At 38.7% G+C, this 26,968-nt stretch overlaps 1 protein-coding gene across 2 annotated transcripts in view; it reads left to right on the top strand.

Annotated features, from left to right (window-relative positions):
• The window catches only part of LOC109101111 (calcium uniporter protein, mitochondrial-like), a 61,227-nt gene that overhangs the window by 1,895 nt on the left and 32,364 nt on the right, over nt 1-26,968 (top strand). For both annotated transcript variants that reach the window (XM_042768426.1, XM_042768425.1), the window contains exon 2: nt 23,165-23,278. In XM_042768426.1, coding sequence (XP_042624360.1) covers nt 23,165-23,278 — 114 coding nt within the window. The remainder of the gene's footprint in view (nt 1-23,164; nt 23,279-26,968) is intronic.

Genomic DNA, 26,968 nt, shown 5'->3' with positions numbered 1-26,968 from the left:
ACATGATATAGTGCACATTTGCAAAAGAAACCACACAATTGTCACTTGCTTCTACAAGCTGTTTTATCTTGACTCGTATTTCAGAGTGCTCTGCATCAAGTGCAGTGCTGTACCAGGTGAGCTACCAAGCAAGTTTGCCATGTTAAAAAACCCCATAAATATGGAACTGATTATGTGATACAAACATCAAAATGTATTAGTTTGCAAATCATTCACTAAGGTAAAAGTGTTTGGAGGACATAACGTAGTATTTTGCAAGGAACCATGCAAAATAATCTTTATTTTACTAGTGTTCATTTCATATGGAAACTCTCAATTCTGTGATATTTTAATCTAGTAATCAAACAGTACCATGACAAATACTTGAAAACTATCTGATTCTATCACTGATTGTGTCTCCTCAGGAAATTTAATTTTATGGGTTTTCTTGCCAAAGTTATAAGTGACTTTAAAGTAGTATTTGCTCTTGATGAGATTGCAGCATACAAATAAATCTATTATTTGTTTACACAACCATACCTCTTAGATTACAACAGCAGACTCTCACACCCTTCTATGGATTAAGCAGTCCCAGTTTGATCATGAATCTTGTGTGTCTTTGATTTATTTCTCTCTGGGCAGTAATGTTTGTGGGTCTGCTGGCATTTATATTGTTCCCCAAACCAAGCAAGCGTGGCCTCTTACGGTGCTTGGCCCAAACCTGTCAGGCTGAGACACCACCGTGACAGGTCTCTGACAGCAAGGCCATGCTGCCTTCATCTGTTCATCGCATGCTGGTTGAACACCAAGTCTCAAAGCACCGTTTCATCATAACATCCAAAGCACAGCTGTGAGGTGTTTAACGAATTGCTTCAGCACAAAGTTTTCCCTAAGGACTATGCACTTCAGTGGAAATAAGACTTTGAGTGTCTAAAACACTTTGAACCTTAGCTAGACACAAGCAGTGGAGAATGCCATGGCAAATCAACATCCCATTGGATCGCTAGCTGAAATGTCAATCGCAGTCTCACATATTTAGACTGACTCTGAACCAGACCCCTGAGATATGCACTTAACTCTTAATGGCTTGCTATTGAATCTGTTCAGTAACAGTCTCCTTTCCGAATGTGGACAAATACAGAGACTGCTGAGGAGCAAAGTATATTTATAATATTTCAAGAAGTAGACAACTCTGTGGTCCACTCCAGTGGCTTTCTGTCATATCTTCTTAAGAGTCATCAATCCAGGCAGTGAATTGTTGAGTTTACTCTTTTTTGCTTTAAGCCTCAAGCATGCGGAGAAAGTGAACCAGCTGCAGGGTTATCTCATTAAGTATGAGTGGTGTGGCCCTTTGCATACCTTAGAGATTTTATAAGAAACATGCAGCATTATTTTCCAGCCGTCTGGAGTTATACTAGCCAGGCTTTTCTGGTCATAGTAGCCAATGTTCATGTTCCATTTAAAACACAGATTGATTACTTGTGAGGTCTGTTAGTGGTGTTTACACAGACGATCACATACCAGTGATCACGGAATATTGATAAGTAAGCGACTCAAGCAAGTCTGTATAGATAGGTTGTTTTTCCATTGAGACAGCAGCAAACGTTTTGGCTGTGAAACTGTAGGGACAATGCTTTAGGAGTGTCTTAACATGACTGACTTGTTCTTCTGGATTTGTATTAGTCTAATTTATATGGTCCTATAATACCGTGCGGTCTGCCTGTCTCTCTCAGTGGTCAGCTCCATAAAGCATTATCTCCTATCTGTTATAGGGAGCTCTATCTTATGTTTTAAGATTGTTTTTGCCACACAACAATCCTTTATGTTGATAAAAGAAAGCACTGCTGTGACAAGAATGCTGACAAGTTAAAATGTACTTAGATGCATGATCATATTAACAATTAGATTTTTACATTTTCATCCCCTCTGAAGCAATCTCACCAAAGCCAGACACAATAAATGGGACGACATTTTAGAGTTTTGTGAAAAATGGACAAACCAGCCTAATCATGCTGGGATAATTTGCCCAAAGAGATGATTTTGTGATAATTTACTCACTGTCATGTTGTTCTGGTCCATTTTTAAATGGAGGTCTCTGTGTTTTAACAACAGAGCGTGTCATTTATTCAGCATTGAGGAATGTCAGTAAGGGCAAACTCTGGGCTGGATAATAAGCTCAAAATTATGCAATACTGTTCCTTTATGTCTAATAAAAAGATGATCCATTGGTTCAGTGATGGTTATGCACCTAATTTTTCACTTAATTGTGGTAAGTTCTTAAATGCAGTTTTGTAATAGACTATTACTATTGTGTACATTTGGGTAGGTGTAAACTCTGTGTAAGCTCTATATGGTGTTCCTGTGGGTCTTTCCCCACAAAAGTATAAACACAAAATGTTTAAATAGAGGGATTCCAATTATTCATGTCGTTGACAACAACATAAACTGATGCATCAGCCAAAAGTCCAAATCTATAGTATTCATCGTGAAACAGTAGATTAAAAGTAAAAGATTTTAAAGTGTGTATCCAGTGGACACTTTACTCTCCCATGAGACAACCAAAGAGGAATTGCATGAATGAATCGCAGTCAATTGACAAACCTGATGCTGTAGGTCACATGACACTGCCATTATGGCGGATAGTACATCCGGATTTCATTCATACCACACACATTCATTCTATATAGAAATTACTTTTTAACGGTTGCTGTGTTTTTTCCACAAATGTGGTACTTAATAGACTGTATGTGATTTAAAAACCAGCTATAGACAAGTTTTAGGTTTATTTCAGTGACTGTTCCAAAATCTAGTGGGCTGACTTGCTTTCTACTGCCTTCTTGGGCATCATTCTGTATGGAACGTCAAATGTGAGCCATTTCTTTAAATAGGCAGCAACTGTGTGCATCTCACCAATTCCACTCTTTTGGCTTCTGACAAGTGATATCTGTACAATTTTCCATTTACATGTTGCTAAGCTAACAGCACAGTGCTTTAATACACATGACATTTAGCCAGAAGTATTCATTTTTAATTAATTATCAATATTTTTTGGCATTGAATCAATAAAAGTATTATAATAAATTTTTTTCTTGCATGCAAGACATGCAAAATGTTGCCTTAGAATTTGGCTAAAATACGACGATGACTTTGAACCCCCTTTGTGCCTAAAATGCTTTGTAGACAGTTTACTAGGTTTTGGAACGGAGCCATTGATTCCTTTTAAATTTATGTCAAATCACACAATTTATGGCGAACATAAATCCAGTTTTCATTTAAAAGAAAGAGTTTTGGAACGGAGCCATTGATTCCTTTTAAATTTATGTCAAATCACACAATTTATGCGTACTTAATCAGTTTAAGTACGTTAAAATTAGGCGGTGCTTAAGTGTGGAGAGGACAGGGTAGTATTTAATTCTCGGTGACAACATTGAAGGTTATTAGAGCTGCTTTTAGTAAAAGTGCCCTCACATGAAAGCTTGACCTCTTCATTGCTATTGGGCAGCTCGCTGTGCTTTCCTATTGCCCATTGGTGCAAGTCATGCTTAATGCAGGCAGTAATGGAGTCCGGTGAGAATAATATGATGATGGATGAGGAGGCGGTTGGTTACCCCTCTGCTCTGATGTTTCCCCTAGATTTTGACACGGTTACAAAGCCTGATCATATGATTGGTTAATGAATATTGGACGTACCACAATGTCATTACTTTTGGCAGGAAAACAAATCTCTCCGGCTATTGAGGATCTGCATCAGCTTGGTAAATAAGGCTTTTAGACGAAGGTCACCCGAGCTAAGATTCCAGTCAGATGGATGTTAATGGAATAAGAATTATATTAAATATAATTAATTATATTAATGTTTGAGTGTTCAAATGTTGATGACATTGTAAAAAAACTAATATGCATTCTTAGATTTTAAAAGTAAAATATTAATGTGAACCTTAGCCTTTAATTATTTCTTAATGATGTCACTTTCATTTCACAAGTTTTCCAAGTAAAAAGTCAGTGGTAAAATAAAGAACAAAGCAACAAATTATAAAACAATAGAGCACATACAAACTGTAGAACAAAGATAACTGTTTGAAGTGTTGCAGATATCTAACAGCATTATCAATTAAGTATTCAAGTAAACATTAAAGGGTTAATTCACCCAAAAATGAATCATCCTAGGTGTATATATTTTGGGTTTAATTTACATATGAATTTATCATTATATTCAAAATTGTCCTGGCTATTCCAAGCTCTATCATTGCAGTCAGCGAGTGTTGCAGTTGAACAGTTTACAAGTCATAAAAAAAAAACACGCATCCATAATAAAATGTGCTGCACACGGCTCCAGAGGTTGAATAAACACTTTTCTCTCACTTCAGTCATCTGTCATACGCGGAAGCTGTTCCGGCGGATCATGCAGAATGTATGTGCAGCACGTGTGCCTCTGAGATATGCTAGTCTTGTGAGTTTGTTTATAGTAGCAAAGGAAGTAGAGTTTCCTTACTTTAGCAAAGGAAAATCAGTCTCCTCTTGGTTTATATCGAAATTCTCTGCCATTTTTCTTTGCAAATCCTTGGTTTGTACTTCTTATTCGTGACCAGCGTTTTGTTTTGTTCTCTCTCCACATTCGCAATCATGCAACACCGACGTACTACGACATCTGCCGCAACGGCTTCCAGATAATGGAAGTGAGATAAAAGTTTTTATTATGTTTGAAATATGGATACTTTTATTACAAAAACACATGGATACACTACAGAAGGCCTTTATTCCTGTGTGCGGGATGTTTTATTATGAATGCGCGCGCTTTATTTGACGACTTGTGGACTGTTTAACTGCAACACACGCTGACTGCAATGATAGAGCTTGGAATAGCCACGACAATTTTTAATATAACTCCAACTGGATTCATCTGAAAGAAGAAAGTCATATACACCTAGGATGATTTGAGGATGAGTAAAACACAAGCTAATTTTCGTTTTTGGGTGAAGTAACCCTTTAAGCAATTGAAGCATTATGTACATATGACATTTTGACACAAACAGTTTTTGTCCCTCTTGTTTACATTCACTGAAGACAGAACTGAATGTGTTTACTTTGCATTAATACTTTGTCAGGACAGGCATTTTAGACCGAGAAGTGAATTAGACACATGCAGCCACATTATGCAAGTATGATAAACACTCTTTTTTTTGTAACCAAAGGACCAGTAATTGACCATTTGCAAAGAGCTTGATTGAGAGGCCATCAGACCAATGATAATGCCGTATCCGCCATTTTGTCCAACAAACAAATCAGATAGGAGAGTAGATTAACTTTGATGGACTTGAACTTGAAAAGTTGTGTGTATTGACGTCTTTCCACGGTTGAAATAAAATACGTTCTGATGTTCATTCATGTTCATATTGCGATGTAAGTAAATGTGAAAAAATGAGCTGTTCACATGCCGCTTGAACTGAGGCAATACAGCAATCTGTCAAGACACATTAAAGAGCCACAAAACAGTATTTCTTGTTTGAATTTCTTAAAAAATGACAAAATGTGAAAGCTGAGACCTTGTTTCATACCAGAAGTAACCTGCTCTGTCTTGACTGTTAGCGTGTTGTCAGTTTCCTCTTTACTTTGCGATGTATATTTCTCTGTCTGAGAACATCATGTGTAGTGTGAGAGCGGTATGGCTTGTTGGACATAGCAACAGTAACTAAGGAGGGCGGGTTTTTGCGAAGGGTCAATTACCCTTGCATTTAAATGTGTGACTAAGGTTTTGAGTGAGATTTCTTTATTAGCATTTCTAACCCTTGTCACTCTTTTAGAGGATTTTGCTTGTATGCACTGCCTAGTTAGCCATAGCATTACTTGTGAGAGGTTTGTGAGAAGCCCCTGGGCAGGGTTGAGTTTGGTGCCAGCATATCGATTCGATATCGCACAAAGGACAGTGATATGGTGTCATATCTATATTTTGTTGACAGTCTAGTTAACAGTGCAGGGCATTGACATTTGCAGGCTTATGTTTGTTTTGTAGATAAAAATTTAAGGAATACATACGGTATACAGCATTCTGCACAAAAGACCACTTTGTTGAGGAATGTTAATGAGACCCAGATCACTTTGGTCAGAAGGGCTGGACCTGGAATTTGAAAAAATACAAATCAAAATGAAACTGTCAGAGGCCATTAAGGGGAAATGATTGGAGAAGTGACAAGCAATGACCTTGCTAGATGGTTTAGTGGTGGATCTGTTGCAATGTCAACAGTTCATGTTGTGTGAAATACTTCTTTCTTGTATTTCAATGTATTAGGCCACATGTAAATCATCTTTAATAAATGTAACCCACATAAAGGGCAGACAGAAGAAAACAGAATAGCATTCAAAGTATTACATCACATAAAAATCTTAAAGAAAATTTTGTCTTCATTGACTCTGTGAACTGTGTAGGCGATGATACACGGCCCACGGGGCAACTTTTTGAGCAATGTTGCCGAGCAACTTTGGGCAGTGTTGTCATCAACAGGCAACCAGTTGAGGCACAGGGCCCACAACCGATCTAAAGTATCCAGATAGAAATTTGTTGGCCAGTCTCAATGGGAAAGTGCCCAAGAAACATTGCTTTGGAACATTGGACAAGAGTAGTTGGTTACGTTCTTCAACATTTGTCCTTTTGTGTTCAAAAAGAAGAAAGAAAGTCCTACAACTGAATGACATGAGGGTGAATAAAATAAAGTTTTCTTCTGGTTGAAAGTTTGCTCTTCAGTGAAGCATTGGAAATGGCTTTAAAAACTTCCACAGTAAGTGTAAGTCACTTTCATCGAACCTGTTTTAGTCAATTGAGAATACAATGACAAAGGTTGCATGCTTAAAGTCGAGTAATCATTAATGGTGGGGTTAAGGGAAATCTTTACTTGCATATTATACTGGCTAATTAGTGCAATTAAAATTTCACAAACAAGCCCGGGCGTCCATGTGATGACCTGAAATCTGTGTTTACACTGTAATGAGTTACCACAACAACAGTGCTCTGCCAGATTTACCGTTGAGCTCTCGGAGAGCGCCATAAACAAACAACCCAGCTCTGACCGGCTTAGCAGCTGCCATGTTGTGTTTCTAGTCGATTACCCCGACTGGCCATTTCTTCCGTATACAATAGACAAATACATAACCCAAACTGCAGGCTTCTCTGTGGCTTCATACTGGCTATCTGATCTCTGTTTGTGATTTTGGTTTTTAAAGTGTGTGTGTGTGTGTGTGTGTGTGTGTGTGTGTGTGACAAATACAACACAGTTGTTCTGCAAGCTCCCATCTGAGTTGCTTGTCCTGTCAGGCCTGTCGTGGATCTCTCGGTGGGCTGTCTGCACCACGACCTCCTTCCCCATTGAATGAAAAGGGAATGGGAGGGGAGGCAGACTCCATGAAGCTTGATCACGTCCATTAAACTCTGTATTACAACAGGAAATCAATATAATTACACAAAAGCAAAGCATGTTGGGGAGTGGAGAGGTTGTTCAGGAGAAAGGTGACCATTTGATCAAAACAAGAAATGCAAGCCATCCTTCAAACTGATCTGTTAACCTTTGGGGCTTGATTTTATTAATTGTAACAAAGCAGCCTCACACACTGGGCTCCTCTGGGGATGTGAGATAAAGCTTGGACAACAACATGTGGATTCGGTCTTTTCAGAAATGTGCTTTCACATGCCTTTGTGCATTAGCTTATTGAGTTAGACTGTAGGGTTAACTTGGTAGTGGACTAGTTTGGATCCACATCATCTTTAAAGTTACTGCTTAGAATCATGACTGATTATCCTGGCATCCCACGATTTTCGGTCAAAGCTTGTGGCTTCTTTTATGTAATCACTGGAGAATCAAAGGGCCTCATTGCTTTAGTTAGAATCTGATCCAAAGCTTTCCTTCTAATTCACACTGTTTTAGTTTATGATCGCTTGGTGATCCTGTTCTATTTTGGTGAGCTTCAAGTGACTAGGAATAGGAGGGCAAAATCAAAGACAGATTCCCTACCAAAAACAAATTGCTTTGAGTTGTGTAGTGGGAACTTGCTTTTAGCAAATTGATAAAAGGCTGGGATTCACCCACTAGTACCTAATGATATGATACGTACGTTGTTATACATTAGTCACAATTTATCACCATGCATCGTGGTTTAATAATTTGAGCGCAGTTGAAACTCTGCCAAACTTGTGAGAGACAAAAATTAATCTGCCGGATCGGTTTCAACATCTGTTGGATGGCTCTTAACACAATATGCTGCCTCTAATTTTCACACTGCTTAATGCTGGTTTATCATCTTTTAAACCTGAACTTTTAACAATGGTTTGCAATGTTTTACACTTTTAATTTCAAAAGGAGATTAGCATCACTGAACCCATAGCAGGGTTAGAACTGCTTTTGTGGAGTTAACCACACAACCACAGACATAACTCTATCTCCACCACTTTTAATACTTTGTATCTAGCATGGACAATTCAACATGGATCCTCTGTGCTTGATCCAAAGTATCCAAGAGATGAGTTTGCCATGAACAGCAATGTTGCAGTGTCCCAAGACACCACAGAAGAAAAAAAGCTTTTGATTTTTGATGGTGATTTTGTTATTCTACATGATAGGCCTTGTTTTAGGTCACTGTGGTTGGTTGAAAGTGTTTTGAAAGATAGAGATCTTCCACATTTCCTAATTGTCAGATCTATGTGGGTTAGCTGTTCTACCATCATATGAGCCTTTTCAGAAGAGTGATTGTTCATGACATCCATGTAGCCGAAGGTTAATTGTTCTGTAGGAAAGCAGTGTCAGTATTCTCCCTTGGGCTCTGCTGGACTCCACATGGATTTCACTACTGTCCTTCTAAGCTCTCCATTATCCTGTATGTTATATGAGCAGTCATAAGAATAAGTGCTGCAAGCAGCTCTCAGGGTTGAACCGAAGTTTGTGAGATAACGAGGGCAGTTGTGACCGCTCATTCTTAATTCAGCATGTGCCGCTGTGTCTGTGCTGAGTAATGGTGGTCCTGATGTAGATGACTCAGCTTCCCGCGGTTTCATTATTCTGTAGCCACATCGTACCCCTAAGTGGATACAGTCAGTGTTCCCATGTTCTGCAGGTGCCTGTGGTTCAGGTTGAGACAGTGTCCCACTGCAGAATCCTTAACGAAATGCTGCTACACATTAGACTGCATTGAAAAAACATTCAGAACGGATTCTGTGAATCATTCATGATACCATTCTTACGAAAAAACGTGATTTATGAATAGTTTGCACATTTGTTCTGCTTGTGTTTCATGAATGAAGAATCAGTCAGATTTCAAAATCCTACCCTATCAAAATTTAAAGGTCACCAAACCTTAATCATCTGCCTTTTCATATAATTTAAAGCTGGAATAAACTGCACAACTTTAAAAAAAAAATAAAGAGATTTTAAAACGCTAGGCATCATACATTTTCCAATTTTGTGAACCGTCACAAAGGAAAAATTTGACCTCATACACTACATGACTGAGGATCATACACTACCAGACTTTAAAGTCATTCCGATCACAACAAACTCACGCTGAAAGGTGAGCCTTGTTGCTAGGGCATGTGTGACAAATGAAAACAATATGCATTCTAAAATCATCTAAAAATATCAAACATGTTTGATATTCTCCGACTGGATGGAATCAAAGTCTGAAGCTAAAAAAATCAGTGTCTGTGACCATCATACACTATGTGATTTTTCTGTTAATTCTGTCAACTTAAATTAAAGCAGACTGGCTCAGACTTTCGGCAACTAGCCTCAACTTCTCCAGACTGAAAATCAGGGCAAAAATCGTGTAGTGAATTCTAAGCTTTAGATTTCCATTAATGAACTTGATTCTGATTAATTTGCATATGGAATGAAATGCATCAAAAAAAGAGAGACTTGTTTAACAAATTGTCTATTTATTGTCAGTTTGTCTCTCTCTATCTTTTACTCAACACAAGATGAACTTGAGTTGAATTGCCGTTTAGCAACACTGGAACAATATGACCAAATTATCTTATTTCCACATTCAAAGCCGTTGTTTTAATGGACACCTGTGACCATGCATTATTTCAATTATATATTAATGCTAGCTAGCTGTAAACAACTAAACTCTTGACATGTTTGGGTCACATCCCACTTTATTCTTTCTTATGCCATCGCTCTCTTGTGTGCAGATATACTGCAATATAAACATAACAGAAAAAGAATTAAAAAATGAAACTTTTATACTCTGTCATACCACCCTGCCCTATTGGATAGTTGGTCATTCAGGGCATGACTGTGTTATCCTGGTTAGTTATTGGCATAAAGACTATTTTCACCTGCACATAAATAATTGATTTGTCTGGTGATGCATTAGGTTGTTTAAGCCCCACGTTACCTGAACAGTGAACCGGAACTGGAAATGAAAGCAGTTATTGAAATTACAAGTGAGGTTAAGTTGTTTGTTCCCTTGGCTAGTAGGGGGTTAAGGCACGATTTTGTGTGTTTTTCGTCAACTGAGTCCTGGGCAAAAATGGTCTGTTTGATGAGGGAGTTTGCCCTGCTCCAGCTATGTGCTCTCAAATTGGTTTCAGGCTTTCCCAATACCACCGATGGATGAATAAACACTTTTCCTTTTGCATGCTTATTCTGTTTAATCTACCAGCCCATTTTACCATGAGTAATTTTGGCATGGCATATAGTATTTACCTTATTTAATTGTCTGTAAACATTTTATTATAGCACATCCCTAATTTGAATGTCTTTTTCATGATGCAAGGTTTATTTCACTGTCAAAGTGCGTGCTTAAGCTCTTGTAAATAAAAATGCTAACACATAAACATGCACACATTAGGACTACTTGACTAGTTTTTCCATAATTCAATGCTTTGGGTTTAGCTTGACTGGTTGTCAGTTGTGTAACTTCACTTGTGTTTTATATGGCATTCAATGGCAGACCAGTTGACTAATGTTTTGGACAACTAGTTGACTACTAAAAAATAAGTAGTCATGCCAGCTCTAGTGCACACAAACACAGTATTTGAAGAGCATGATTCTCTGTGTGCAAGGGGAATAAGACTAAGAAAGCACCAAGGAAAACCCTGACACACTCATTAATGGCCCTAACAGCTAACTCTCGGAGGGGTTTAGTAGGAGGAACAGACTGTGCGAGGGTCACCCTGGTGTAAACCATCACATCAAGTTTCCTTGGCAACTGATAAACCACCAGACTGTCATAATATACTGCGAACTGCATTCTGAAACTGAGGAAATGTAGAACATTTTAATAAAAAATGTTGAGTTGTAAGATGTGGGTCATCTCGGAAGCACAATAGAACTTTACATGGTGGGTTGTTTGTAAAGAGGTGCTTAATTTCTACTGACAGTGAATCTTAACCCAGCAGTGGGTTACACAAAACTACCAAACACTGAAAATAACTCATCAAAATGACCCAACAAGCTAAACCCAGTAGCCTGGTTAAAAAAAAAAAAAAAAAAAACCCAGGCAGTTTTAGAGTGTAGTCAAATGAATTGTAATCTTGCGTAGCCAGACCTTCAGACTGATGGTAGAAGGTCTGGGAACCGCCCAAGAGGCCATATTACTGACAGTTAAAGCAAACAATCACGTTTCGGTTTGTGCCACATCATGTTTAGGTGTGTGGAAATGTCCCACAATAACAGACCATGTGTAAAACTCTTGGACGTATTTTAAAGATTCTATGCCACTAACTTTAAATATTTCACATACTTTTAAAAATCCAGCATTTAGCTGATCCAGATAATCGCTCATTATCACAGTTGTAAACACGATGGCTTTCTTGTAACATGAGGGGTTTTGGCATCACGGCACGTTTGTTTCCAAGCCGAATGTTAAAGAACATGACATGCTTGTCTCCCGGAAATCCTGTATAATTCAACCAATCCGATGACGACTTTGAAACTCCCGAAGTGTTTCCAATTTTGTTTGCTGCATGCATCAGACGTTCAGTCAATGGTCCGTGGGTGTGAAGTCTGAGGCTGAAACTAAATGTTATAGAGCTATTCTGTAGTTCATGAGGGTTGCAATGGACCACTTTTTGCCAGTGTTCCATGTCCTCAAAGTGTATCACGTTTCAAGTGTTGTGCTGACAAATGGATTTTCCTCAAAAGCTCTGCGGTCTTGATTGGTTTTTTTTTTTTTCTTCTAAAAGAAGAACAAAAGAAAAAATGAAGGTCGGAGTAAAAAGAAAAAAACAACAGACTTAATTTATGGCCGGGATCAGTTGTTCTGACAGAGTCCCTCATTGCCTGAATCTCCGGTTCACCTGGGTATCCTCGAGGATTCCCTCTTATTACCCAGTACACAATAGGGAGAGAGACTTAAAAGGTAAGAGACTGTGGTTTGAAAGGATTTCCATTTTTCTTGCACAGAAAACAGACACAAACACACAAAAGATCTTTTTCACTGGCAAATTGCTACGGCGGGTGAGCCTGCGGCAACTCCACAAAGACATGTAAATCTAGACTGAAGTGTTCCACACGTAGCTCGAAAGAAAGCATGAACATTCAGGGCAAGCTGCTTTCAGGCGGGCAAGGAGTGTAGACTGCATTGACAGCGCATATGACCTCACACTTTTCCCAGTCACCATGGAGTTGCTGTGGAAACGCTGTTTTTTTTTTTTTTCTCCCTGAAGTTCCAATTCAGCTTGCTAAGATGCACCCTCTCTGACACACTTCCTTCATTTATATGAAATATTACAGCCATCTGGTTGGCATTAACACCTTATGTTAAGAGCATTGGCAGTCAGCCTCTCAGGTTTTAAACTCAGTTGTTGTCTAGGTGAGCTCTAACATGCAGCTGTAGTGTCAGTCCCAGACTAATGTGGTCTTGTATTGACTCACTAAGCCCATATCAAATTTCTTTTCAGAGTGATTTGATTGTGTAGCTTTGCATCAATACAGCACTGTGGTTCACTGAATCTTGCTCTATAAAAAGACCTATTGTGTGGATCAAGTGCTCTTCAAAAAGACATAGACTTCAACAAATTTGTCTAAGCGAAACGTTCTTCCATACAGATGTTTTTTATATTTTGTAAGTTTGCTCAAAATAAAAGAATCAACTCTTGGGGAAAGAAAATAGCATCTGTAACCAAGAATTAATTAAAATCTAGATTTTTCAAGCATGTGGTCTGTAAAGGAGTCCGGAGCTGCTAAAAACAGATGTTTTGTTGTAACTTACTGTAGAATAAATGTTTGTTGAAGACAATTGTTTCTATGAGAGTTTTTAGTTTGTTCCCTTTTTTCCACACACAAAATTGTATAACATTAGGTCTCAGCCAATGGATAAACACTTATCTGAGCTTAGTGCAGTGTGGGTAAGTCTTAAGTAAGCGTGTGGGATGGCTTTTCTGTGAAGGCGCAGAGTGGTAAGTACTATCCAGTGACCAGTAATATAATCACAGCTCCCTGCAGCGAAGGACTAATGACAGACTCTAACGAAGGGGGTAGGTGTCATTTAAAAGACCTCTCCTCAGCTGGAAACCTCAACCAATCGACCATTCACACTCCTTATGGGGCTTGTCAGGGTCTGATCTCAGTGAAAATATAGGCTGTTTTCAAATGCTGAGATTATGTGGACACAGATACACGTAAATATTTAGGTTGAAGTAAATTCAGAATTTAAGATTTTGGCTCCCGCAAATGATCTCCACAGGGTTATTCAAACACAATCATATCATGGTCTTTTATATTGAAGCTGCTTTCCTTAATCATCTTTGATTGGACAGAAGCAGCTAACACCAGGATATGTTCTTGTGGAGGAACAACTTGAGCCTTGAGAAATGTCTGCTAATAGATGTGCATGAGAAATGGTGAGGGGAAAATGAGATGGTAAAGAGGCTCTCAGGGGGCAACTGTCTAATTCCCTGTTTAGCATACAGCAGAGCCTCTCTTTGCTGTCAGACGTTTGCCGGCACTCACATCTCTCCGCCATCTGCCTTTGTCCGCTGTTTCCTAATACCTCTGTACGTCTGTGTGTCTCACCCCCACACACCTACACCATCTGCATTTGTCCTGATAATCACTGCGAGTTCCTTTCCATGTGACCTGATTCATAAAGGTGTGAACGTTGGGGAGGGAGCAAGACTTCCTGGCAACCTAAAAATAAAAAGTTTTTCCCAGCAAAAGGGGATACATTAAATATCTCACGAAAACAGTTAGGAAAACGTAGATCAAGAAAAAGGCCAGGAGAGAGAGGTCGCAAAAGAGTGAAAGGTAATTTGCTACAATGAGCGGAGGCGTAGTTTTCAAGCACTATAAAGTTCCTTGTAATCGTTTGACATTGTAGAGACCTCCCAGGTTTACAGGGCTCTCGCTGGCTTTGATTATCTTTTGGTGACTGTATAGCTCCACAGCATGTGCCTATTTTCCCCCATTTGAGAGAATTTTACTGCGAACAGAAGCTGTAAATATTATTGCACCACATTACACCTCGGTTGTCTGGGATAAAGGCACAGCCTGTTCAGTATGTTGTGCTGTCTTCTAAACTTGATCCTGGAGGGCCACCATTCTGCAGAATTTAGTGTCAGTAATACAAATCAGTGCAGTTTGTAGAAATCAAAGACTTAGATTACCAGATTCAGGTGTGTTTAATTGTGGTTGGACTTAAGCTCTGCAGGAGGGTGATATTTCAGGAGCAGAATTGGACAACCCAGGTCTTGAGGTACTATTTTGGGGGTGTGCAGTCCTGCTCCTGGAGGGTCACTTTCATGCAGAGTTTAGCTTTAGCTCACCTGGAAGTATCTATTGATTCTGAAGACCTTGATGAGCTGGTTCAGATGTGTTTGATTAGGGGGTGGAGCTAAACTCTGCTGGTAGGTGGCCTGACTGGACACCCCTGTCTTTTCACAATCCATGCTTTACTTTTTTTCTTCTTCTTTTTTTTTCTCATGACAATTTGTGGAAATATTCTGGAAATTTTGTATTTTCAGTAAACATACAATTTAAAAAAATATATATGCAGGTACACAACCATGTGACATTGATCTAAATTAAAAACAAGGCTGTGGTTGTGAGGAACAGAAGTGCTCAAATTAAATATGGGTTCTACTCTGACAAAGGTTTGTTGGTTGCCTCAGTTACCCAGTATTGTCCTTGGCAGAATAGAGGAATTGAATGTGTATATTATATATGTCAGCTGCTGCACATTCTCATACCGCCACGGCCTGCCGTATCTGATTACTTGCTCCTGTGTGTTCCTTTCATTTTCAAGTCAGCACAAGAGCTCACATCTTCCCCTCATGACTCCTGCCACAATATTTCTGCTTTTTGCTGAGCTGCCATCCTCAAATCCTCCCTCACATGTAAACACACTCACTTCCATGGAATGCATTGTAAAAGTGCCTGATTCATGCAAGACAGCACCTCATCTCTATCCACTCGATTTAACCTATTTCCCTGCTCTCCTTAACCTCTCTTTTCATATCCCTTTGGGTCACTCAGTGAGTAGTAAGAGCATGCTAAATGTTCATAAGCACATGTGTTTGTGGCATCAAGAGATCATGTTCTCTGTGGGTTATGGGATACAGAGTCTAAACCCCTGTCCCTAATGGTGCACATGATATTGAGTTGCAGTGTTGTGAAATTGTGATGGGCATACCTGCACATGACTGTAAAATCCGTGAGTCCATATGAGTTTTTAAGAAGGACAATCACAAGCACATGCTGTGCACCCTTTGACAAACCCATGCTGCTGCTGGCTCCACAACAGAGAACTTCTTGATCAATGTGGTCTCAAAGGAGGACCAAATGGTTGGAAGAGTGTCTGTTAGGGTTTTGCTTACTGGCCCATGTGTCAGGTGGTCCAAGATGATGACTCAGGCCTGTTCTTTTCGACATTTCATCCATTTTATCACGCACCAGGACTATGTCCAAACACTTACGGCAGTGTTCCCCAACCCTGTTCCTGGAGGCACACCATCAGTACATATTTTTGAACTCTTCCTAATGAAACACACCTGATTCAACTAGTCAGCTCATTAGTAGACTCTAATACAGAACTGGGCAATACTGGCCCTCAAGATCCACTTTCCTGCAGAGCATTTCTCCAAATCTTATCAAACTCACCTGCCTGTAGCTTTACGGTGATGCTAAAGATCTTGATTAGCTTATTCAGGCGTGTTTGATTAGGGTTGGAGCTAAGCTCTGCAGGAAAATTATTTCAAGGTGTCCACCACCCCTGTCCACCTGAAATGGATGGGTCAGCTAAGGGCCTGTTTACACCTGGTCACTTCATGCGTTTTTTTTTAATCTGATAGATATCCGATTGCAAAAAGACCAGGTGTAAATGCCCTTCGAAACGCATTTGAGACTGATATAAATCCGATCGCTCAAACCACTTCAGGAGGTGGTCTGGGCCACATTCTAGACGAAACTGGACAATTGTAAATGCATCTTGTTGTTGAAACCACATATGTAAATTTTACTCCTCCCAAAATGTTCTTTGATCTTAAAATGAGCTGATAATTAATAAAATATAGCGCAGGAATTGAAGATCGGATTTATATCCGTTTTGCGACGACACATGTAAGTGTAAATGGAAACATTTTAACAAATCAGATAAATATCCAATCAGTGAAAACGCATGCAATGACCAGGTGTTAACAGGCCCTAAGAGAGATCTAAATGTGAACTGTTGGTGTGTGTTTGGAAACACTGACCATTTGGGGAATTCACTGTGATTAGAGGTGACAACTAGAAGTCATTCCAGCTGTGTGAATGATCATTTCCTATGCAACAAATCTGACTCCTTGACCTCTATTATTCTGTTATTTATATGCCCATTAATGTGAATACCTCTTTAGAAACAAACCACAAACTACCAGATTTGGGGACAAAGAATTCAGGACATTTCAGTTTTCAACTTAGTTTTAGATTTGTTCACATCACTTACACAGTATGTCCTAGTGATGCTTGTCATAGAGACCACTGCCAATACAAGGAAGGGTTCAGATACACAGCCTCTCATCATTCCAAAAAAGCTTACCTGTCCAATGAGCCCCTCTTATTATTACATTTACACTCAAGCTGTGAATGCTGCTTTTATCCTTTATTTACACTGATACAGAAGGCAGCAGGCATTGATTTTTTTGCACTCCGGGAGCTTTCTACAGCAAGATTGCTTTGGATGTGAGAGTCTTTCCACACACACACACACACACACACACACACACACACACACACACACACACACACACCAGTAGCCAAAGTCTCAGGCCATATGATGGACCTTTTTTGGACGTGACATTTGCAGTATCTTTGCAGAAAAAGTACTAATTACCCGTATTTTGATCAGTTGTGTCTATAATCCGATTAAACACCTGCAGAAAGAGACCGGACATCAGAAAAATCTAATCAGGTTTTTATTGCCAAGTTTACATTGCATGCAAAAGTAGCATGCAATGTAATCCATGCCCATTTTAAAGGTTTGTAGTGAGATTTACCCACTTAGTGCAGTGCTGCATAGCAGAAGTAGCATGCTCATCTTAGTATGGTGACAATGTAGTAGAAACCTATTCATCAGTGTCTTTGCAATATGGACATAAAATAATGGGATGAACTATTCACAGTATTGAAAGATGTCTGTTGGGCTTGATGCAAGTTTAACATGCGGTAACGAGAATACTTTCAGTAAAAATGAACCTAAACCCTAGGTTCTCTAGAGTTCTACTCTTCTGTGTATGTCTCATTCTTCATGCCATTCAAATTACATTTCAGAACAATTGAGTTTGTAATGTATTATTCTTATTGACTAATTTATGATAGCCATTTATAATTAATTTATACCTATATGAGATGAAGTGAAGTGAAGTGAAAGTGACATACAGCCAAGTATGGTGACCCATACTCAGAATTCGTGCTCTGCATTTAACCCATCCAGAGTGCACACACACCGTGAACACACACCCAGATCAGTGGGCAGCCATTTATGCCCGGGTGGTGCCCGGGAAGCAGTTGGGGTTCGGTGCCTTGCTCAAGGGCACCTCAGTTGTGGTATTGCCGGCCTGAGACTCGAACCCACAACCTTAGGGTTAGGAGTCAAACTCTCTAACCACTAGGCCATGACTTCCCCTTTGATTTGCTCAATTTAGCAATCCAGAAATCAGTTTATTTTCTGTATAAAGACATTTTCAGCTTTCAAAGAATCAGCTCTATTAGCATCATCAGTTGTACTGCACGTCTGACTAAAATTAACCAAATCTTTAGGAATATTAGTTTACAGTATAAATATAAATCTGATAATAATAATAATAATAATAATAATAATAATAATAATAATATATCATGTGTGGTACTGTAGATAAACAGTGCAATACTTTCCAGTGAAATACAATTTAAAAATTTTGCTTAAATCTGTAAGATTTTTTATGCTGTGGTTGACATTTTCATGAAAATTGCCACATGGAGGACAAAGTTAATTAGATTCTGAGTTGAGAAGATCTCTTCAGATACTGAGGCCTGTTCACACATTGCTGTACTAAGTACAACTAATGTGAAGTACAGCTCTTTCATGCTGGGATGTCTCCTGTGTCATGTGCTGTGGGCCTGTGAGCCTTTCTGGGCGTTTAGTTTGCGTGCATGACTTTATTTACCTCTTAGTCCTGTTTCTGCCATGTGTCTGTATTTAGAACTGCTGTGCTCTGGTCTTGTGTATCACGGGGGGCCTCATTACCACTTGCTCCTGTCTGTATGTCAGATCACATATTATGTCTGTTACTCATCTCTGAATGAGAGCAGAACTTGACCTCATAGGGAATCTCATTACGAGAATGTATTCTCTAAAAACTATAGGTCAGAATGTGTTTGTTTGCCAACAGGGAAAAAAAAAATAAAAAAAAAAAAAATATATATATATATATATATATGTCAAATGGCACACATGCAAAGTTTATAATCTCAATTTTGTGTATTGTAGACTTTGCAAATGTCTCATTGTTAGGTTCTTGTCAAATCATGATGAGTTTATCTCTAATAAATTAGTTATTTCTGATGCAATAGTTGCAACTTTGTTTTGTCACATTAAACTGTGACTTGTAGTTTAAGTTTCCCACAGTGATGAAAGAGCTCTATTCTGGACGGAAAGATCTTGCATAACCATGAACAACCTTACTTCCCCCATCCCCCCACCGCCTTGATGGCCAACGGTTTAAAATAGATACTGGATAGAAAGATGTTTTCTGTTAGTTGTTTTAACAAACCCCCCCCCCCCAATTGTTCTCCTACATGTTTAGTTAGTCTGCAGATTTTCAATCTGTCAGCCCTTGCTTACGGACACTGTCTACGGAGCCCAAGAGATGAAATGTCCAGAAAGTTGCCGTTATTGTGCTGATAAAAGAAAATCAGACAGTTGGATGGTTTGTATGGCAAGAGAGGGAAGATGATCGCACACTACAGGGCAAAATTCAAAATCCAGTGACCATGACGCTTGATGATATTTCAGTCCTTCACAGAAAGATAACTTCATAACTTTGCATTTCTTGGATATCCCCAGCGACTATCTAAAGGCCGGGGCACGCAAAGGCGACAGTGTTATTGTCTCACGTCGACAGTGTCGGACCAAAAAGCTGCGCTGGAACACACCGCACAGACTACAGCCGACGGCAAACTAACATGTGCGTTCTGCGCATGTGGGAGAGGAATGAGCTGTTCATATCAGCAGCTATTAATTATATTCGTCAGTCAATAGGAGAAACCAAAACAAAGATATACGAGATAAACGCAGATATACAAAATGTAAACAAAGCAGTGCTTGCTTACCGTTTTTAATATCAGTAATGTTGATAACTTTAATCATTTTAAGGGGTCATATGATGTTGCTAAAAATAATGGAAATGTGACGGAAATGTTACACCCCTTGTCATACTGTGATGTTTGTTTCGGTTAGATTTTAGGCAGGACAAGATTAATAATATTAAGAAAATTACAAACGAGCCATTTGTTGCATTCAGTGGGGTCATAATTACGGATTATAATGACTTATACTGTGTTTTTACGCATTGCGTTGTGCCGCGTAAACATAAAACCATGTCTGCATTTTTGATCAGAGAAACGACAAACAACAAGAGCTACTCTACACCAGTGGTACTCAATTCCTGTCCTTGCGCCCCCCAGCTCTGCATATTTTGCATGTCTCTCTTTATTAACACACCTGATTCAGATAATCAGCTCCGTGCATGAACTGTGTTCCCATTGACATGGTCCCTGCACAGTGCTCATTGCTCCCTACTCCCTGAGCAGGGGAAATCTGTTGAAGTTTACCTCACTTCGGAACATTCATTCAAGGATTTGCGCTGCGCAACGTCTTCACACATGGACAAGTGTGACATCATATACTTCTGTAAATAAATACAATTTAAATTCACGTCTTGCACACGTCTTGTTCAATGCACTTTGAATGGAACCTATAAGTTTGCTTGAAACTGGAATGTGCTGCACACATCTGAATATTTGGGTTGAACTGTTCTGGAACAGTGTTGTTAATACAACTTAACCACTGATTTCTAGTTGTCTCCTCTTTTGGAAGAACAAACAAAGTATTTTTGCTTTCACAACAAAACAGCATTTCCACAACATGGTGCCTGCAGCAACAGCGAGAATCAAAGGTTGCGCCTTCCTTATTTGCGTGAACATTTGGGTGGTGTTATGCAAATCTTCCCACATTGTGACGTAGACATGTGGGGTTGTGTTAGAATGAGGCGTTTTAGGAGGGCGCGGACGATTCTTAACTTTTATAATGAATATCTCTTTGGGTTTGAGTCTTTAGTCTTTGGAACTTTACAGATCTTCTTTATGCACCAAGAGCTTGTAACACTCCAAAGAGAAAGGAAAACATGAAATTGCATCATATGAGCCCTTTAAACACTTGAAGGGGATTGTGATTGTCAGATGAGGGTGGATAATTGGGTTTGAGTTATATGTTGTTTTTATTTTGCATGAAAGTTTAGACTTTTTTGTTATCCAAAGTGCAACCTCTAAACTTGTACTGCTGCTCTTTTTAATTTTGTAGCATATCCACAAGGTACAATTAATAAATCATATCAAGCATGCACTTTTAACCTCAGGTCATCATAAACAGTTGTTGCCAGTTTACTGGGTTTATCTCACAGCGGAGTACAACACTGCCTTTTAGCAGACCTCTTTTTTTTCCATTTGAATGCCTGACACAATAGATTCACTACATATACATGCTCAGTTACCTTTCATACAAAATAAAACCTTCGAGTCATCAGTAGGACTTGCGGCTTTCATTTATCAGAATGTCTTCTAATGCCTCTTTAATATCTGCAGTCTGAAAGATAATCTTTCTTTTTGCCATAATTCACAGCTGTTGGTCAGCAGAATGTTGGTGGGTTAATTCAATGTATGCATATTACTAGCATATTGGCTGCTAATCTGCCTTCCTGGAAGTTACACAAAGCCAATGCATCAAGTTAGAGTTTAGCAGATTGCAAGAGTGTTTTTGTTCCTTTTTGTGTGCAGTATGCATCAGATGGCCAGTAAATGGACTCCAAGTGTGATATCTAACAGTTGAGACTGAAATAAGAAGTTGGACGGAAAATAATTGGATATCACAGAAGTAATAGGTTTTGATGACACACATTGAAGGAGGGATATCCTCACAGCCTACACAGGGCAGGGCTATTTGCCTCTGTCATGGATGAGTGGCCGAGAGATTCACTCACGCCTGAGACTGTGTCACTTCAACAAAATATAGTTACTTGCATTGTCTGTCCTGTCACTGGTTCGTGTTTAAACACTGGCGACACAACGTGAAATCTCATCTCTGGCTTTGCATATGCTGGCCTATTATTTTTTTCTCTATTACTTCTCGTTTCCGAAGTGATAGACGTGACATCTTTTATCTATCACTCTGGGATTTGTACAAATACACTGCAGAAGTCAAGAGTGAGATCTACGGGCTCTGTGCCTGTATTAACTTAAGACAAGAGCTTTGCAGACACTTGAGTCCTTGACCCTGCTCAACCTGTGCTACACCTCGCCTACGTATTCCCTCACATCCACACTCTGTCCCCCGCTGCTTTTCTGCCTCTTTGATGAAACATACCCACCTGCAGCTGTCTGCAGTACTGAGCTTTTGCATAATTAATTTGTAATGTGTGTAACTGGCCGTAATTGGATAGGGAACAGCTGCTATATGATGAGTAAAATGAAAAGAGGATGGTGAGTTTCAGTGCTGTTTTTGGGTAGGGGTGTTCAAATTTCAGATGGTATGATGGTTCTGGGGTGAATGTTTCAGTGCAGTCTTGTGAATGCTTGGTACTTTACTATTAAGCACATCAGCTGAAATTACCACAATGCAAAATACACGGCACCGTAAAAAAACAAAACAAAACAAAAAGACCTTTTAGAGAGAGAGAGAGGGGAGAAAAGTTGACAAATTAAAATGTAGGTTAAAATTAATTGTAATATTTTGTCCATTTTTCTGTTGCTTCTCTTTCAAATTCAAAAGAGCTTTATGGGCACAAATCTACGGAGCCCCGCACATGACATGTAAGAAAAAATAAATAAATCATGCACACGATTTACTAATTTGTTCCCTCGATGTATTAAAATGTGCACAAGATTACTATTTCATACCCTCGATTTGCTAAATCGTTCCCTTGATTTGCTAAATCGTGCGCACAGTTTACTAATTCGTTCTCTCGATTTTGTAAATGGTTCACACAGTTTATAAATCGAGAGAACGAATTAGTAAATTGTGCGCACGATTTAGCAAATCAAGGGAACGATTTCGCAAATTGAGGGAACAAATTAGCAAATCGAGGGAATGAAATAGTAATTTAGGCTACATTTTTTTTATTTTATTTTTTCCTGCATGCCATGTGCGGGGCTCCATACAAATCACAAATGAGTGCTGGTTATTCACTTCCCCAACGACAATTCCTTCCGGACCTGAAACTCAAACCTGCAACAAAGTCTGACTCTAACCATTAGGCCATGACTATAGATGAGTATTTCTGCATTGTTTCAAATCAACATCCCACTTCCAACCTACTCAAAATACATACAACTTTGCTTTGCCATTCATGCGTTTGGAACTTGTTATTATGATTTTTCCACTTAGAGGGAACATTATTTTTATATCATTGCTTGTTCTTGAATGTCACATTTTCAGAGATTGATATTCTATTTGTCCTCCTTTCCCACAGGAGGCACTGTCCATTTCCCTTGGAAGTCACCAGACTGTCAGGAGAGCACACGGTCTGAGAACAGGAGCCAGGTCCACTCTCTTCTGTCACCCCAGTGCCGCTATGACAGCCCAGGTGAGTCCTGCACACAGTATGGTTTATACACAGCCAGAGTTACTCTGCAAATCTATGCTTGAGAAGTGTTTATAAGCCCTATCCCAAATGCCGAACCAAAGCCCTCACAGTCCCTCTCAGATTCTACATTTGTGGTGTAATGTCACAAACACTGTGAAGTAAAGTTTCTTCAGAGAGTGACGACATCTGTTTCTTGCTCCAGCTTATTTACTTATTCCAGCCCAATAAGAAGCATTTAAAACCAAGGTTTTGTATTTTGTTAAAAAATGTTTATTTTTTATTTTTTTGTTTCAAAGTGCTCTCTGTCCATACTAGCTTTTTCCAGAAGCTCTTTCTTTCCACAATCCTGTCAATTCCCAATCAACTCCATTTTAACATTTTTAAAATTGGGTGCACGTTCACATCTCATGTTGACTTGAGCTGTAATTTTCATTTTAAGATTATCCTTAATGAATTCTGATTCAGGAGCTTTTAATTTTGCTGTGTGCAATTTAGTTCTTGAAAAGCAATCCCAGCATAATCAAACTGAAGTCTCTTGTTGTAATGTTCTTTAGCATGATTATTTCATCCTAGTTTCTACTCATTGTCAGGAGATCAATTCAGCTAAATCTGCCTGGAGAAACATTAGTATTGGCTTTTTCGGCAACACTTGTTTGGTTTGCAAAGCAGCGAGGTGTACGCATGATATTAAAACATCCCTGTAAGGTAAAGTGTTCACATATTTAAAATGGGGATGTGTATCTTCTTCCTGCCAGTGCCTATGACATGAAAAATGTATGATCAGATTATTTGTTTTGTGAGTGCTTGCTGGCCTTCTTGCTGGTGCATTAGTATGATTCTGTGTGCGTGTGTGCGCGTTTTTTTTATTATTAAAATGGAAAAAAAAATTGGTATGACCTTTAGAGAAGTCCAGTTTTCAAAGTGTTGAGTGTGAAATGGAGGCGTTCTCTTTCCTACCTAAGGGATTTAATGAAAGAATAGATTATAGTGCATTATCAACCTTTAGGATAGTAGAGAGAGAGCGCTCTTACCTTTCACCTTTTTCTCTCAGACTGTGTCCTTACTGCTGCAGCATGTATGTTTTTATAAAAAGGAAAGTGTATGAACAAAATAGAAAAAATAGAATCCTCTGTTGCTCATTGTGTATCGCTGTAGCTTCTGTTTAAGACAAAAACTGATTAACATAGAAAAGATAACCTTTATTGCATGTCACGTCTGGACACAATGTAAGTGATTGAGATTTAATTTTAGTGATTGAGGTTTGATTCAATGGTAAAAGAGATGTAACATGTTAAGCTATAACGTGATTGGCTATTATTAAGTTTCCCTGCCCACATGGCCTGCTTTAGTAGAAAGGTTAAAACCAATTGCATGGTTGCAGATTAAACAATGGTGTAAGATTGGGGCAGAAATCCACACTCTTAAAAATATTGATTTCAAAAAGGGGAAGTTAGAAATGCAATAGAGGGATAATTTTGTGTCCACGTTTCTCTTAAAATAACTTTTTTGTTTTCTTAGTTGAAGGAATAGTTTAATAATCTGACAAATATCTTTTTCCGTTATAATGAACCTTTTGTGCAATGAAAAGTGTAACGGCGCAATAACAGATTGAGGAAACCTCTTTGACAACAGTCATTATTCTTGCGTATTGTTTTGCTCCGAAATTGAACACTGCACTTAACTAACATTAACTTGCTCTGTATGTTTTTCTTAAAATTGTTGTTCTGACAATAGTCAACCTGAAAGAATAAACGACCAGTAGAAGTACTACCACAGAAGTGCTTTAGTGCTCCTTGCTGCGAGAGTATGCAACATTTTTGCTCTCGGATGTTTCAGGACAGCGATGCGTGAAATAGAGTTTGCATGTCTAGAGGGTCTGCGTTTATAGTTCAGTAGATGATAGACTTGGGGGTTTGTCCAAATGAAAGCTGTCATGGATTTAAGTGCCCGTTCTGTAATATTATGCTAAAACACTTTAATGAGCTTGTACAAATGTATAAACTTGGTTGTTCCACAGTGTATTTGCCTATTAAACGATATCAAAAGATTAGGTAATATTTTGAAAAACCTCATGTTCTGCTACACTGTGTAACCTAATTAATAAATCTCTTCAAGGCGGCACGTCTCTCTCAGTGTCTCTCTCTCTCTCTCTGCATTTCTGTATTGGTGGTTGCATCGATTGCTCTGAACTGCAGCTCTCTTCCTCTACTGACAGGTTATCTCTCAGAGAGGGAGAGAGAGCTGTGCTCAGCATTATTCTCATAGACACACACACACACACATGCATGCACGCACACACAGATCGGGAATTACCCCCAACAAACAGCATGTCACTTTGAGAGAGATGCCGGATTGGTTAAAGGACACAGCCAGGAAAGATGGAGCAATAGCTGGTGTGCTGCGTTAGAAGGCCAACCTTAATGGCACTGATCATTCAGAGCCTTAGCAACTGTTTCTTTCTGCCATTTTCTTGCTGTTACTCTTTTCTAATGAGTATTAATGGAAGCTCTATGCGTTTGTATTGTTTTAACTAAAATAAATTGGTTTAACCAAATTACAGAAATTATGCACAAAAAATGCTTTGAAACAACCTAATTTGGGTACTTTTGCCAACCCAGTAATGGGCCAAAAAGGGACGAACTCAGCAGGTAGCCTATGGGTTAAATGTTTGAACATGGTATGCGTGAACCCAAAATGGGTTGTAAATTAAAATAACTAACACATGCAGAACAACTACAGTGAAATCAAAAAAACAGTAAGAAACAAAAGTTAAGAACACCTAGAAACTGACAAAAATATAGGCAAAATTAAAAACAACGTACAGTATTTACCGGTGTTTGTTGTTTCAATTGGACAGAAACAACCTGCCAGGCCTCTGCAGTGTTTACTGTATTTTCAGCATGTTAGAACAAGGTTCATATACACAATATAGTGACACAATATAGTGAATTGTAAGTATTGTGCCTTAATTTTATGTCATAACTTTCTTTGTTTTACATTTTCAAAGCATTTGCTTTATATGTGTTTGTGTGATTTTTAGTACGCAACTTTTTTGGACACTAGTATATGGAATCTAGCAATCTAGTATCTAATATATTTTATATTTTTGTACCAAAATGTACACTTTTGACCTATTTATTTTTATCACAATAATTATTAACAAAATAAATGGTTATTATGATAATTATCATTAGTAATATTACCATAGTTATAATGCATAGTTAATAATTTGTTGGAAGTTTTTTTTTTTTGGCAAAAGGCGGAAATAAAGCAAAAATTAAGAACAAAACAGAAAATAATCTGTAGAAATAATTCGTCAAAAAAAAGGTCCTTCCTAAGAGTTTTTGAAATCTAGACAACAATTCTAGACAACAGTTCAGACCGTTGGCTGAACGTCTGATGCATATGGCACACAAAATTGGAAACGCTTCAGGAAGTCGTCATTGGATTGGTTGAATTATACAGGATTTCCGGGAGATGTCTGCCACGTTCTTTAACGTTGGAAACAATGATGGCATGACGCCTAACCCCCTCATGAACGAAGAAGCCGATGTGTTTACGTGTGACCCCCTCATGAACGAAGAAGCCAATGTAAAAGTATGTGAAATATGTGAAGTTTGCACCATAGACACTTTAAAATACATCCAAGTATACAACAATACAATACAACACCGGTCTATTATTGTGGGG

This window comes from Cyprinus carpio, chromosome A13 (genome assembly GCF_018340385.1).
Source record: "Cyprinus carpio isolate SPL01 chromosome A13, ASM1834038v1, whole genome shotgun sequence".
Lineage (NCBI taxonomy): Eukaryota > Metazoa > Chordata > Actinopteri > Cypriniformes > Cyprinidae > Cyprinus > Cyprinus carpio.
The sequence above is the reverse complement of the archived record's forward strand: the minus strand, read 5'-3'. Positions and strand labels throughout refer to the sequence as shown.